The sequence below is a fragment of the Sciurus carolinensis genome, chromosome 13 (genome assembly GCF_902686445.1).
Source record: "Sciurus carolinensis chromosome 13, mSciCar1.2, whole genome shotgun sequence".
In the NCBI taxonomy this organism is placed as follows: domain Eukaryota; kingdom Metazoa; phylum Chordata; class Mammalia; order Rodentia; family Sciuridae; genus Sciurus; species Sciurus carolinensis.
In genome coordinates this window covers 56,414,869-56,430,567 of record NC_062225.1, presented here as the reverse complement: position 1 = coordinate 56,430,567, position 15,699 = coordinate 56,414,869, and the positions used below count along the sequence as shown (strand labels likewise).

The 15,699-nt window shown below is 50.5% G+C and overlaps 1 protein-coding gene across 2 annotated transcripts in view; it reads left to right on the top strand.

The window, feature by feature from the left end:
• The window catches only part of Prkce (protein kinase C epsilon), a 466,464-nt gene that overhangs the window by 437,302 nt on the left and 13,463 nt on the right, over positions 1 to 15,699 (top strand). The window contains exons 14-15 of one of the 2 annotated variants that reach the window (XM_047522285.1): positions 2,591 to 2,737; positions 8,061 to 8,090. In XM_047522285.1, coding sequence (XP_047378241.1) covers positions 2,591 to 2,737; positions 8,061 to 8,075 — 162 coding nt within the window. In that variant the 3' untranslated portion in view covers positions 8,076 to 8,090. The remainder of the gene's footprint in view (positions 1 to 2,590; positions 2,738 to 8,060; positions 8,091 to 15,699) is intronic. The other variant, XM_047522284.1, reaches the window with a different exon arrangement.

The window sequence follows — 15,699 nt, the reverse complement described above, 5'->3', positions numbered from 1 at the left end:
TCTTGCTCCCATCTGCCTGTTTCTCCCCCTACCTGTTTTTAGATTTTTATATGCCCTTCCAGAATTTCTTTAGGTATATACAAGCAAATGCAGATACCAATTCTTATTTCTTCACCTTTTTCCGACAAACGTTAGAAGGTTGCTGCATGTATTTTGTTTTCCTCTCAACGAGGGATCTTGCCTTTCCCCCTCGATGACATCTCTTGACAGACGTGTGTGTGTTCGCTACGCCTGTCCTTGTACTATGAAGTGGCAGCGTGAGGGCAGCTGCCATGAGGCTCCACCACAGGGGGCCTTGGCCCCTCCGGGGAAGAGATGGGAGCTTTCTCCTGCTCCCTTTCCCAAGTCCCACCTGGTTCCAGGTCAGCTGATGAGCCGAGGAATGGCCTCTAGCACCCACAGCAGCCAGGACACCATGTCCCACCAAGCTGTCCCCCCACCCTGGTCCTGACACCAGCCCAGCCATTTTCCTGTGAGTCCTCCTGCCCAGCCTAGTGGCAAAGCCTCTCATGTTGGCTGACCAGAGCAGCGGCTCTCCACTCGTAGCCAACTTGCCGGGTGACGGGGCTGCTTCCGGCATGTGAAGCAGCCCAGAGACACTGCTGAACTGCCCACAATGCACAGGACAGTTCCTACAGCAAAGAAGTATCAAAATGTCAGTAGTACTGAGGTTGAAAAGCTTTGACCTGGAGAGATTCAGAACTTAGAGGTCACAACTGTGTTAGCTGGTTAGTGTCTGCGAGAAGAGTCTCTGGCTTGGGGGAGGCTTCCCAGGATGCCCTTCTCAATACTTCCCCTCCAAGGAGAGGGGGCTAGGAAGAGCTGAGGGGGTGAGGAAGACTCCTCTACTCCCCTGGCCTTGGAATTCTCCACTTCCTCACATTGTCACTTGGTTTTAGAACCAAATCAGGTTTTCTGTAGTTCCGGCTATTGGGCTGTGCCTCTCAGGGCAACTGCCAGTGTGAAAATGGTGTAGACATCTAGAAAAGTCCTCTGGCATCATAGTCATGCAGTGCACAACCTGTGCAACTGTAAGAGGCCATCATGCTGCCTCTTCTCAGCACAGTGGCCTGAGGTCCAGGCTTCAGCCTCCTATTCACTCATTACAGTTTACTGAGTTCACAGTAGGAGCAGACATGAAGCCAGGTGCCGGGCAGATGGGACTGATTTCCAAATCACAAACTCACCAAGGGGAAGATAGTTTTAGATAAATTATAATTTAAGTAAACCAGAAACATGGGCCCCAAGGTATCGACAGAGAAGGGAATCTAGGGAAGCTCACGGAGGAGGCAGCATTTTGACTGGTTATTAGTAAATGCCTGAGAAGCGGAGAGGATCATCGGACCGAGAGATTACAGGATGGAGAGGGCCATCAGCATCAGCAGGGCCCGGGTGAGAAGCTCATGTGTGCTAAACTAAGAAGCAGAGGCTCCGTGACCTGGGACGTCCCGGGATTCGAGCCCAGAGCGTCGTGACTTGTATGTTGGAAGGCTGAAGCTCACTGGGACCATTCCCCTGCACCCCTCCCCTCCTGTCTGTGCTCTTCCTGTCCAACTGAGTCAACCTGCACCCCTGTGCTTTGGTTTCAAGGGCACCAGGGGAGCAGACCATAGGAGGAACTTCCTGCCCAAGAAAACCACCCCTGCCGATGAATCCTGAAGTTCGACCATTTTAGATTCATTTCTTCGTATTGTAGTTTGTCCTCTCAAGTTCCTTTGGGCAGCTGCAAGCATTTGACCTTCACCCTGTAAAATGTAGCACTTTGTCTTGAAGGCACAGACACATATAACACACACACCTTTATTTTAGGTGGTTATCAGAAATATGTCCATTTATGAGTATTTTTGCAGGTTATGCTGGTATATAGCTGCTCAGTTAAAGTGATGCCTACCATCACTAACTCATTTAATAAAAATAAATTCCCTGGTTGGGTGGGTCACAGGACACCACCTAGAAAGGACAAAGCACATCCGTATGGTTTCACATGTAAGCACTGAAAAGCAGTAGCCTTTCATTTTCTTGTTTTTTAATCTCTTGACCTACATGGACACCATGTAGATTGCAAATTCAGATATTTAAAAAGTAGATAGGGGCTGGATCTGGAAAAGGAAAGGGACAGGAGGTATAATTTTGCATGCACATGCATACCCGATCTTTTCTTAACCTCAAAAAGAACTTGATCTCTCACTGTGGTTGAGTTTATCAGATCTTAGTCTCCTTAGGGGGAAGATTTGAGAATCTGAGGGGTATCTGAGAGTTAGCAAGAACCTGAGATCCTTAGCTGGCTAGCTATATGACCTTGACCCAGTTAATTAACCTCTCTGTGCCTCAAGTACCTCTTTAATAAAATAGAGATAATAATAGTATGTCATGGGACTGTGTGAGGATGAAAATGAACTATTATAAACGCTAGACTTAGAATGGCAACGGGACATACTACGTCCGTGTGCAAGCTCAGAATGCCCTGAGCTGCAAAATTAAAAAAACAGCCCTGGCAGGTGGTATGGGGGAGGCCTCCTGAGCTCTTGCCTGCAGCCTAGGTCTGCCGAGGCTCCGTGGGTAATTCTGTGTCACGTGCTCCTCCCTGCAGTTCATGACCAAGAACCCCCACAAGCGCCTGGGCTGCGTGGCTGCACAGAACGGCGAAGACGCCATCAAGCAGCACCCTTTCTTCAAGGAGATCGACTGGGTTCTCCTGGAGCAGAAGAAGATCAAGCCGCCCTTCAAACCCAGAATTGTAAGTGCAGCCACGAGCACCCTCTGCCCCGTGGGTTGGGCCCAGCGCTGGTGCACAGGCAGTGCGTGCCCTGAAAGGGTGTCCTGGGCACGGTTCACAGCCCAACTGACAAGGGCAGGAGGTGGCCCAGAGTCCCCCTGAGAGAGTCTCTTAGGCCCTAAGCAGTGACTGCCGAACATAAGTAAGCCGCAGCTGTATCCAGGACGAGGACCCGTGTGGCCCCAGGAGAACGCTCTCTATTCCAGTTGAGGTTTATTTATTTATTTTGATCAAAAAAATCACAAATAATGCTAGTTTTGTGTGACTGGTAGAGACACGAGGTTTCTCTAAGGATAGATGGGGTCGTTTTTTAAGTTAGTTCACTTAAATACCGGTCGAGGTCACTACATGGCACTGGCACAGAGTGTGAAATCGGGACCCAGTGACTGCAGGGTGGGCTGGGCCCGTGGGGAGTCTCCCTGTGGAGGCTCTGCCTCAGGCCCTTTCCCAGAGCCCTCTGCGCCCTGCTCCCCTCCCCCTGCCTCCTTTCACCCACGGCACCTAGGCCTGTTGCTTTGGAGGTCACCCCGGCGGGGGGTAGTGAAGAGTTTTGAAGTTCAGAGTTTGGAGAGGAGAGACTTGCGGTGTGGGCTTCACTTGGGAAACAAAGGCCATGTCCTGGCAGCGGCCTTCTGCTGGAGTGGAGGGAGGCCACGTGTGCTCCTGAGGAGGAGAAAGAGAGACTGAGTGTGAGCACACAGCTGCAGGGCTGTGTGTGTGTGTGTGTGTGTGTGTGTGTGTGTGTGTGTGTTAGGTGTGCACCTGCCGGAGGAGATCTTAATTCTGTTGTTCTGTAACCCAGTAAAGAAATGAATCATTCAGGTTGAAAATTTGGAGGGCCAGCTGGTGGGTTTCCTGTGAGTTTAAGGGGTGCATGATGTAAGATATAAGGTGTGTGTTTATTGGGCAGGAGGCTAGAGCTATGAGTCTGGGGTCCCAGACAGGGAAAACCCGAGGTCACCCAGTCAGCCCTCGGCCACTGCATCCTGTCAGAGAAACCCTCCATTTCCAAGTACAAAAAAGACCCTCAGGCACTTGGTGGCTCTGCAGAGGGGATTCCTGGGGAGCCACTGTTGGTAGTGCTGCCTTTCTTAGAAATAGTCCAAGGGTGACTTGAACTGTTGGCTGTGGTCCCGCCTCAGCCTGAGCATGACGGCTGAACTGTGCCTTGACTCTCTGTCCTGTCTCTGCCCCTCACGTGCTTCCTCCTTTGGTTTGCGTGGTTTTGGGGGAACACACAGCTTGGGACAGGCTAGATATAGGTTCTTTGCTAACATCTCCCCCACTCTAGCCCATCTCACCATAGGCCCCAGCGCCAAACCCGTCCTGTGCGTTAGGGAGACCAGGAAGATTTAGAGCTCAGTCCCCTCCAGCTAACTGCTCCTCTGCTGCCACAGGGCTCCCTGCATGCACTACTCTGCCTGATGACTAGCGGGAGGGGCTCCACACGTGGTCTTGAAGGACAAGATTAACTGAGCTGCTGACCACATGGAAGAATTAGGTCACCAAGGGCCTAGCAGAGAAAAAGGAAAAATGAAAGCTTCAGATCTAAGGGTGAATTTTAATTTAGGCTTAATCTAAGTTATTCAACCCAAAGGAAATGAGAAGTAGAGCTAAGAGTCCAGGCCTAATGAACAGAAAACCAGGATGAAATCATGGCTGATCAGATGTCAGCGCCAATCTACAAAACTTACAAAAATCAAGATTCTAGGCCAACAAAACGACTTCCAAGTAGGTTTGGGGAGCACCCTAGCCCAGCTGGGCTGGACAGGATAGAGGAGCAGCCCCTCCCTGTGGTGCAGGGTGGAGGTAACCCGGGGAGTGAAGGGGAGTGAGCCTGGTGTGGGCAGGGGAAGCCAGGGAGTCTGTAGACAGACCCCTGCCCGGGAGGAAGGAGGGAAGAGCTTTAACTGTGAGGCGTCTTATCATATGGGTCCCTGGAGCTGAGTCTCTCCCTGGGGTATAATAGGTATCAGGGCCTTGACGCCACAGGCCTGTCCCAGGAGTTTTCACTCGACTCCGGTGGAGGCTCAGGGCTCCAGGGCCCCCCAGGCCCAGGAGCTCCTCACCAGCTTCTGGCCTTTAGACTGAAACTAGGTGCCCAGGGAAGCTGCAGAGCTTCTAAGAGGAGTCGCACTTCGAGCAGTGCCCATCCTCCTTGGGAAGAATGAGCGAAGGGTCACGAAGAACAGGTTGGAGGAGACTGTGGGCCCGAGGGCCATGCAGAACCCATGCAGAGGAAAGAGGAAGAGAGGAGGAAGGAACAGGAGGCTGGCATGTGACTTCCTCCAACAGTGCACAAGCTTTGCCTTGGCTCAGATGGGCAGGGAGTCCTTTAGGCTCTCCCTGGCCAGGTGTGAAAGTGCTCCTCTGGGCAGAGGTGCGAGGAACCTCCTAGAAACAGCTGGATAAAAGGGGTTAGGTGGGATTCCACCTCGCCTGGGCCTCGGAGCACAAGGGACCAGGGCTTCCCTTCCTTGGGCTTCGTGAGAACCCATACCTGAGACCAGAGGGCAGAACCCTGCTCACTTCCTTGGCTGGGGTCCTCCAGTGGGCTTCTGGGGCTTCCCCACCACCAGAGAGGGTGACAAAGAGAAAGGATATGGGCCATCCAGAAGCTCCCAACAATGTGTCTTGATCAATTTCCTGAAGACTTCCTCACGGCTGCCATGGAAACTGTCTTGTGTGCATCCTGTTGCTCTGTCCCCCAAACCTTTACATTTATCCTTGATGCTGGGCTGGGACTGGGGAAAGGCTTTATTAGGCCCATTTGAGTTCAGTTTGGAGGAGAGGTTTAGAACATCTGAAAGAAGGAAGCGTGCAATATTGTGCAAGAGGTGTTTCTGGTCACACTTTGAATCACGTCGATTCTTACAGAGCACCCTACAAAGGTCTTTAAAGACTTCTTTAAGCTATTTGAATATCTGATCACATTCCTATCCTTGGGGCCTGAGATTTCTCTCATGAGAAATATCAAAACTGACAAAGAAAAGAATAGTGTACATCTAGTTAGCCTTCAGGAAGGTGTCCCCACTCAGTCCCTAAGTTGAAAACTTTTCTGAAATATGGCAATGGCACCAGTGTGTGTCACCTGTGGGCTTCAGTCTAGCAGAAACAGATACTAAGTTAAATAAAAGCCACTACAGTGATGGGTATACTGTATTTCTTGTCTCAGAAAGCCTCACAGGACCAGTGTGAAAACTCACACCAGGTTTTTTTGAGCCCTTGTCTCTCTAACCAATTCAGGGAACCCGAGGGATACAGGTGTGCACCTAGTCCAGATGGTAGCGGTGAGGACAACTCTGCACTCCGTAAGCAGGTGTGGCCTCAGCACAGGCAAAAGGACTATCACCCACCGAGATCACTGGGGAGACCCTGGGAAATGGAGACATGGCCCTACAGATGTAATTTTTTTTTTTACTAATGGCTAAGGGGTTCCATTACAAGACTGGCTTTCCTTTGACTTGAGGTGTCCTGTAACGTGAGGACCCAGCAGGTGCCTGCCTAGGAGAGCTGGAGAAGAAAGGGGAGAAGGAAGGCACATGCAAAACGCAGCATTAGGAAGGAGCAGCCAGGATGCAGGGACCACTAGCAGCCAGGGTCAATGTGAGGTTTTGGATCTTAGATCTTAGGGACAGGGTTCAAATTAAATGAAAACCACCATGAGAAGGGAAAAATCAAGGCTCTGGCAAACCTCACCAGCCTTGCAGTTGGCAGTGATGCAAGAACACTGGGCACGTGTGTAAACAGGCAAGGAGAGCAGGTGCCAACATCCCCCAGCTGGTAACACTGGCCACCTCCAGGGCAGTGTGGTCAAGTGCCTGGGGCATGTGAGGGAGCTCGGTTTCCTCTGTCTGCAGACAGCTCCATCGCTCCCCAGCTGTGCTCACACCAGAATGCCACAGTCCCCCAGAAACCTGCTCAGGAGCCACTGCCCCACTCCAGCTGGCTGTGAGTGCTTGAGCCACAGGGGATGGGGGAAGGACTTAGGAGGGAACTGGTTTTCTCAGGTGGTTTGTCGGGCATTGGGGGTAAGGCTGGGAATGGACATATCTAGGACTTAAGAAGAGTCAAGAAGAAGTGGGGTGTTTATCCAGAGCTCCCGACCCTCCCCACTCCCACTTCACAGAGGGAGCTCTACAGCAGGACCTGCCAGGCACAGGGAGCCTGCCCTCTGCCCAGGCTGGCTCAGCTGGAGGCTGGGGCCCTGGCTCATGCCCACAGGGGCTGAGACTACGTCAGAAGGACCACTCCCAGGCCTGACTCCATCCCCTCCACAGGAAGCCTCACCCCTCTGGATATATCACTGAGGAGATTGTCCAGATTCCAGGCTGGAATTTGGCCTCTGGTCGGTTTTCATCACATACCTCAACTGGTGGCTGTCCCCTCTAGGTTTTTACCTTCCTGAGATGTTTGCTAAGCCAGGGATTCTGTTCCCCTGGTGCCTAAGGCTCCCTGAGTAACCCCTGCCCTGATTCACCAGCTGTCATGAGAGCAACTGGGTTTCCTGGCTTCAGGTTGTCACCCCTTGGTACTAACCCCAACCCAGGACACCTTTCAGAGGCCTCTGCTTCAGCATGGAGATTTTTCCTCTCATTGGGTTCCAGCTCTCTTGTATATCTTCCCTTCTCCATGTTCCCTTGTATATTCCTCCTCTCCTCCCACACTCTGAACTGGTTTTGCACAAACAACATACTATGAACACCTAACCAAAACTTTGTGCCAATATGAACTCACATCAGTTTTCTGAGGGTAGTTTGTTTTAGAGGGAAGGTACACAGAGGAAGATGTTTGATGGCAGGTACCCCAACCGTTAGTTGGTGGGTGGGGTAATAAGAAAGCCTTTGGTACCAAAGTAAACATCTAAGCACGGAAGCCTCTGGTCTGTCCTGTGGGGATTTCCTTCCAAGATGGTGGAAGGAATCTAATCACCATTGAAAGTAACACAGTTAACTCTTGTGCTTCTGGTGGGCTTACATTCCGTTGGGATCCTGGAGGGCAGAGTGATGTTTTTGGTGTGGTTGAAGGACATCACCTGATCTTGCAGAGGGGAGATTCTACTTGTTCCCGGCTTCCTTCTTGTGTACCCATTCCTTGTCCTCTAAAGTATTAGGCTCTGAGTTTATGCTCCCAGGATTTCAGCACTGAAATGGGGGGGAAGCCAGTGTGGAAGGGAGAGATCTGCCTCCCCCAAAACCTAGCTATCCTCAGGGAACACCAAAGGCAATGAGGGAAATGCCGGCCGAGTAAACTTCTCTTTGTGTACGTGTTCTCTCTTTTCAAGTTTGCTTCAGTGTGAATGTCCCTCTTTAAGGTAAGGCCTCCAGAGTGGGGAGTCTCTCCAGGTAGGTGAGCCCGCAGGCCTGGTTACATAGAGGCCCCTTTCAACCTCATGATCGTCTCCATCCAGCCATCCACGCTGCATGGCAGGACCCCTGAGGGAGACCCCTCCTGCATGCTCCTGCATGACTGGGCTGTGCTAAGAGAAAACCTGGGAAGTGGGCTTAAGACCCTCATATCCTCACCTAGTTAGCAGCCCAAGGAGGAGCCCTGCTGAGTGGGCAGCCCCTTCCCCTAAAGCCAGCCCACCTGCCCAGGAATCATGACACCAGAGGCCAGAGGACCATTAGACACCATCTTCATTCTCCATCCTAGTGGATCAGGAGCAGGACTGAGCCAAACTCTGCAGCCCTGGGCTGTGTCCATGCCGTAGTGAAAGCCCTTAGCCTCCAAGGCGACAAGCTCCTTCCAAGAACCAGGATTCCAGACCAGGGCTGGAGGGCATGGGAAAGTCCCAGAAACCTGGTTTTGGCAGTTGGCTCAGATGGTGGCACTGTACAGAGGACAGGGGACTGGCTTTGACCTCAGGGATACAGGATTAAAATAAGATTGCTCTCACAGGACAGCCATGTGATTCTGAGAATTCACCTCAGCCCTGGACCTCTGGCCTCCTTATCTGTGAAATGGGATGTGAATATTTTCCTCATAGAATTATAAACAGGATGAGTAACAAATCTAAGATGCTTTGTACACTGTAGCTTCTGGGGACATTTTAGTTTCCCTGTGTCCATTCCCCACCCTGACTCCAGCCTGGTGAAGCTTCTTCCTCTCATCCCAAGACTCCAAGAACTGAGAGTTAAGGATTGCGGGAGATGATGGTGTTTGGAGGCTGGGCTCTGCGCTCAGATGCATCCGGGTTGTGGCCTCTGGGATCTCGGAATGAGGAGCGTAGTGCCTGACATACGGCACGCCCTTCGACGGTGAGGAGACAGCAGGAGGCTCAGGCTGAGGGAGGCTGCTCTGGATGGCACTCCTGCTGCAGGAATCGAGAGGCCAGGCATTCAGATGAGAGGATGGCATGTCCAGTCAGAGGCAGCAAGGCCTCTGGAGACAGGGAAGGACCTCTCAGCCACCTGTGGAGAGCCTGCTAGGGCCTAATTCTCACACAGCCCCCAGTCTGAGTTGGGAGAGTACCTAGAAGATAGAGGGGCAGCAAGAGATGCCGGGATTCCCCAGCCTTTTGGCCCCTTGCAGTAGCAGCCTGAGTTTCCCCACGGTCTTAGTCAGCCCTGTTACTCTGTGAACTTGCTCACCACCTTTTCACTCTTGCCTCCATCTCAGTAGTGTTCTCGCTGAGAACAGCTGTGTGCTCCTGGTGCTCCAGCCTGGCAGGGACAATAGTCGCTGAAGACATCCCAACGTGGCAGGTTCCCAAATTTCCCTAAGCTTAACAACCTCAGTGGAGCATCCTGGACTCCACACAAGAGAGTTCACCATCAGAGAATTCTGAATGCAGGAGTATTTCTGTGGCCTGGAGTTGGGGACTAATCAGTACCCCACTTCCATCCCAGGGAAGAGTCAGAACCCTGGCTGGGTGGCTTGGGCTTAGCCAGGCATTTCTTCCTGCTTGTGGGTTTTCCTTTATGACTTAATGGCTGATAGATTGGGATATGCCTTCATGGGTTCATCAAAGGAGTATGCATTAAACTTAACCTCCTCTCTGTCCCACTGGCACTTGAAGTAACACACACACACACACATACACACACACACACACACACACCACCTAAGAGCATGGGAGGACTTGCTAGACCATGCCTGATGAAAGGAGAGAGAAGCAGAAGAAATGGGGTTGGCTTCCCAGATCTGGGCAGAGAGAGTTGGGGAGGTCTAGAGAGAAGCATCTAGGGAAAGCAGACTTTGGACCACTTCTCCACTACAGGGTTTGTACTTGAGTTTGTACTTGGTGTTTTCTCTGAAGCCCTAAAGGGCAAGATTGGCAAAAGCAGGAAAAGAATCCATCACCCTAATGGCACCACCTTGAGAAGTTTGGGGTGCAGGGCCGAGAAGCTCTAATGTGAAACGCTTAGGGAATAAACAGGCAACAGGGTAAAGCTCAGGACTTTGCTACCAGGGGTGCTTGCTTAGGAGAGGAGTTTTGAGTTTTGTGTCTCAAGATTGGGGAACAGAGGGCAAGAGATGGCGTGAAGAGGAAGGCCTTGCCGGACAGGTGGCAGCCAGGGCCTCTGCTGTCTCAGGAGGCTTGTCAGGTCACTTCCCACCTTCAGTCTCACAGACCTCCTTCAGATGGGGCCTCGTTGCTGGAGGAGCACTACCTTCCTGCCTGTCTCTGCAAAGAGAGGTGAAGGACACTCTGGCAGTCAGGGATGCGGGGACAGTGGTCAGAGGCAGGCTGGTGTGCATCGGGGTAAAAGCAGAAAGAACCTCCAGTTCTCCAGCCCACCTTTGCTCTTGAAGAATTCAGTTGCCCAGGGACATTGTGCACACTGACAGGATCCCCCTTCCTCTGTGGCTGGGACCTTGAATCTCCAGGGGCACATCTGTCATGAGAGAAAGAAGTTCTGGTGAAACCAGTTTTGCATTTAGGGGACTGGGGCCCTGTTTACTTACTAATGTTTGTGCTGAGGAGGGGGTTGGTGATCAAATTGGATTTGGCCTGAGTTAACATTCAAGTGTCACTCTAGAATTCTGAGATGTGACCAACAGACTTTAAGTTTGTGAAGGCTCGTTAAGGTTGAACATCAACCTAGGTCTCTTCAAAGTGAGAAGGAGCCAGGCGCAGTGGCATACGCTTGCATCCCAGCTACTTAGGAGGGTGAGGCAAGAAGATCACAAGTTCAAGGCCACCCTGGGCAACCTAGTGAGACCCTGTCTCAGAATAAAATGAAAATGGTTGTGGATATATAATGGTTGTGGATATATGTCAGTGGTAGAGTGTCCCTGGGTTCTATCCCCAATATCACCCCCCAAAAATTAAAAAGTAGGAAGGTCTGGCTATCCTTTGGCCTGCCTTTCCTCCATGGTTTTCTGGCTACTCCTTTCTGCACCTCACCTGGCTAGTATTTTTAAGTTTCTATTATGGAAAATTTCAGTCATATGCTAAAGTAGAGAGAACATCTAATGAATCCCCATGTGCCCATCACCCAAGGTCAACATTAGCACTGTGTGGTTAATTAATCAAGGGAGGGAGTTCCACCTGCTTTGTCCACAGGTGCATCCTCAGTACTTGGAATACATCCGGGCACACAGCAGGTATTTAATTTACATTTGTGGATAAATGAATGATTTCTGTAGATCTACCACGTTTGTCCTGAGAGTATTTCTCTCCCAGATCCATCTCTAAATTCTCTTCTCACCTTTTATGACCCAAGATGGATTCCAGTCTATGCCTAGGAATTTGGGGTGGTTAAATCATGCATTAGGAAACCTGAAATCATTGTTGAATGGTGAGAGAAGGTGGGTGACCTCATCTTGACTTGAGAGGAACATATTCGAATGTTTACAGTTCCTGTTTCAAAGCCAGCAGGAAGCACAATAATAAATCCTAGGCCCAGAAAGCTGATCTCTATCTAGAACATTTTCATAAATATAAGGCAAGGAAGAGATGGGTGAGTGGAGGAGCAGGGCCTTTGCCAGGAACAGACTGGAAAGTTTCTCCTTCGGGTATTAAAAATACTCCTGGAGTAAGTAAGCCCCAACAGCTGTGAACAGTGACACTACTTTGAAGAGTAGATACATGAAAGAACTCCCTAGTTAGAAGCAGAGGGAGGCCAGGTTTGCCACTGTTGGCCTGCTCCTTCCTTCTGCCAGAGACACAGGCTCCTGAAGCTTCGCCAGCCCAGGATCCTGCCACTGCATGTCCTGCTGCATGGGGCCAACTCTCTGCAGAGCTGGGCCCAGCAAACTCAGACCCAAGGCAAGCTGTGGCAGGCAGGGTGCTGGCTCCTCCCAAGACTCTTTATTCCTGGGTGTCCGCACAACGTTTTTTGCATCATGTTCAGTCCCTGGACCCACTGGTCCCTACTTCAGGTTCCACCCAAGAGTAGGTTGTCAAAGCAGTTTAGTAACTCAGGGGTGGAAAAGAATTAATGAAAGATATGATAAGGAAAAAATAAAATAGAAAAGAAGAGATAATAGAGTAGAATACAGAATACATCACAACTAATAAAAGTATAGTTTGCTGGATCTTTCCTTGGAGTGGTGGCACCAGGTGAGATGCGCTAGGTCATCAGTAAATTATATTTCTGACCATTGGTCATAATGTGACATTTCTAAGGCCTATGCTCCACTGTACCCCTGATGGCTTCATGCACTGGGAGGGTTGTGGGGCAGGATGCAATTGTTTGTTTTTAGTACAGTAACATCACTGGCAGAAACCACAGAACTGGTGGCTTGTGCTGGGCACAGTGCTTCATACCAGCATGCAGGTGGCCACGTTGATGCCTCCCCACAGTTCACAATGGGAGGCAGGTTGGCACACGCCGGGGACAGCCTCCAGGTGAGAACAAGTTGAAGTCAAGCCCTGACTTCACCTCCTGGTGGCTGAGCCCGCACCATGAGCAGGCTGTTTAACACCTCCTGCCTGGTTGTCATCTGCACAAGAAGCATGTGGCAGCACTCGCCTCCCCTTGGGGCAGGTGTAGGTTATGTGAGTCAGGCCCTTAAGGCACTTTGGGCAGTGCCAGTACCTGGCCAGGTCTTGAGCTTCAAGCTTTACTGTTTGTTCCACCTGAAGAAACTGAGGCTGTCCCAGGCGTGGCGCCGGGTGGAAACTGAGGCAGATACCCACATGTTCTCCAGTCTGGAAGAGAAGCCAGTCACTGGCTGGGCCATCATTTAGCCTCAGTTTCAACAAGTGCCAGGAAAGAGAAGTGTGGGGCAGGGAGGAAGGTCCAGCCCTCTTGGGGCATCTCCTTTCCTACACGGTATCACCAAACTCTTGTCTTCAGTAGCTGCTCTCAGAGCTCATGGGCAGCCCTGGAGAAGGAAAGGAACCCCTGCCCCTCCCCGGTCTCATTTCTGGCCTTGGAAGTGGAGTGGGCTCTACTCCAGAGAGAAAGCCTGGTGCTCTCTGCTGGGCCCAGAGACTGCAGGGCCCATCCAACTAATCGGAAGCAGGCAGGCTGGACTGGGCTGGGCTGGGCTGGCTTTGCCGGACATGGCGCTGCTGGTGACAGACTGCAGCATGCCTGCCTCATCCCCAGGTACCACTTGCCTCAAAAAGGAGCCAAGACTCAGGGACATTCAGAGACCCCTCTGGGCCATTTATGAATTCCAGACTGAGTAGCACTCGTGTGCACTATATGCACAATGTGGCCTCATCCATCATCGTGTGGCCCCAAATGACTCTTAGCTGGAATTTATGATTTTATCTTTTGTTACCAAATCTTAGAGACAAATGGTTCAAGTGAAAGCGTGCCTGTGTGTGGACCTGGGCAAGCCTGGTAGAGTGGTGGGCCGGGAGGGTTGGAGGAAGCAGGGATACACCCTTCCCTTTGAAACTGACGGAAAGACCTCATTCCCTAAAAAGAATGGGGAAAAGATGTGCCTGGAGCTAATGCCTTCAGACAGTTGGCTTCACTGGTTCTTGAAAGACTCCTCTGGGATGAGCCTGAGATACACATCTGCATCTGGGGACTTTCTCTAGCCATTTTCATAATAGACACTTGAGCCTTCCCCCAGGATACCATATAATTATGGAGGCCAGAGGGGATACCGTGCTGGGGACCTCTGTTATCTAAGGGCCTTAAGCAAAAGGGGACTTTTCAGGTCCTGTAAAAGCTTCTCAGGGCTTCCTCCTCTATGTGGATTCCTTGGAGAGTTGTAGCAAAGCAAGTCAGGCTTTTTATAAGGGGAAATGTTTAAATCAGCGGTTCTAACTTAACTGTGGAGTCACCACCCCATTCAAGAATCTGATAAACTGTCACCAGAACATGCAAGTGTGTTCATATATACAACACAGCTGTGCTCTATTGTACCATGTTCATGGAAGCCCCAAAGACCCTCCTCGAGGGCAGGGGGTGGCACACTGCAGCCAAATCCAGCCACTACCTGTGTTTGTGCAGCCCACCATTTATTTTAATGGTTGTAGAAGAAGGTTTCATGACGCATGAAATATGAAATTCTAACATCAGCATCCATAGAGGGATCCAGCCAGGGCCCTTCACATGCATATTGTCCATGTTGCTTTTGGGACACAAGGGCAGAGTGAAGTGGTTGTGACAGACACCAGATGGCTCACAGAGCCAAAAAATATTTACTATCTGGTCTTTCACAGAAAAATTAGCAAACCTTGCTTGGATCAGGGTGGCTTGCTTTCATTTGTGTAAGCCATAGAATGTAAAGGTAGAGTCTGCTTTGAAAATCTCCTTGGAAAGCTCCTCACTTGGTCCATGACAGGTGAAGAGCCTGGGCCAGCTTCTGTGAAAGCAGGGGTCACCAGGGAGCTATGTGTCCTGCCCCCGCCCCTTCTTTTTTAGGCAGCATGGCCTCCCAGCCAACCCTTCAGGGAGTTGTTCTGCAGTGTTGTTTAAAAGGCTTCAAACAAGTGTTTGATGTTCAGTAGCCATCTGCCTTCCCGCATAACAGAGTCCCTGGGGCGGCGTCCTTGGAGCCCAGCTAATTCATGGACAAATTGCACAGCTGGCCAAAGTCCTCTGATCATGGTGATCTCGGCAGGGCGTAGGGGAGATGGTGGGTGTTAGCTAATAATTGGAAATTAGGTTGGTTCTTTTCTTTTTCCAAGGTAATTCTAAATGGAATGTGTAAATACACACACACACACACACACACACACACACACACACACACATTTATTTATTTATAGTTTAACACATGATATCTAGGGGAGGAACAGAGGGGAAATGGTTGAATTTCACCCAACAACTGACCTGACAGATTTCAGTCATGGTTAGTTGTTCAGGATGCTGGTGGTCTGCAGGAATTTGGCCCAGTTAGAAAACTATATTGGGGTATGCAGTTTGCCCCAGAAGAGTGAAGTCACTTTCCCTTCTGAAACGTTTTAGAGAGGGCCAGCCAGGTGGTGGGAAGCATATGTGAAGCCCCTGTCTGAGGCTTCTGTGGCCCCCTCTGATACCAGCCAGCACAGCCCTCTCCTTTGGACCAGGGAATGGCCAGGAGCTGAGTGCCTTCCCATTTTTAACTGCCAATCGTTTGTGCATAAGAAGCAAATTGGTCTATAATCCCAGCAGTTCAGGAGGCTGTGACAGGAGGATCTTGAGTTCAAAGTCAGCCTCAGTAAAAGCGAGGTGCTAAGCAACTCAGTGAGACCCTGTCTCTAAATAAAATACAAAATAGGGCTAGGGATGTGGCTCAGTTGTTGAGTGCCCCAGAGTTCAAACTCTAATACCCCCTGCAAAAAAAAGAAGAAGAAGAAAATGGGTCTTCATTTTCTTCCTCCCTGAAAGGTAGAAGTAATTTTACAAAAACAGAGGTCACATTCTAGAGATTTGTGTGGCCTATGCAGATAGAACAGTTTTTGAAGAACTGAATTGGCAACATTTGAAAATCAGGAAATTTAACAAGAAAAGGCACAAAAGACCCAGGGACCCAGGTTACATGCGTCCCTGACAGGCAGCGTCGGCAGGTGAGGCATGTATCTC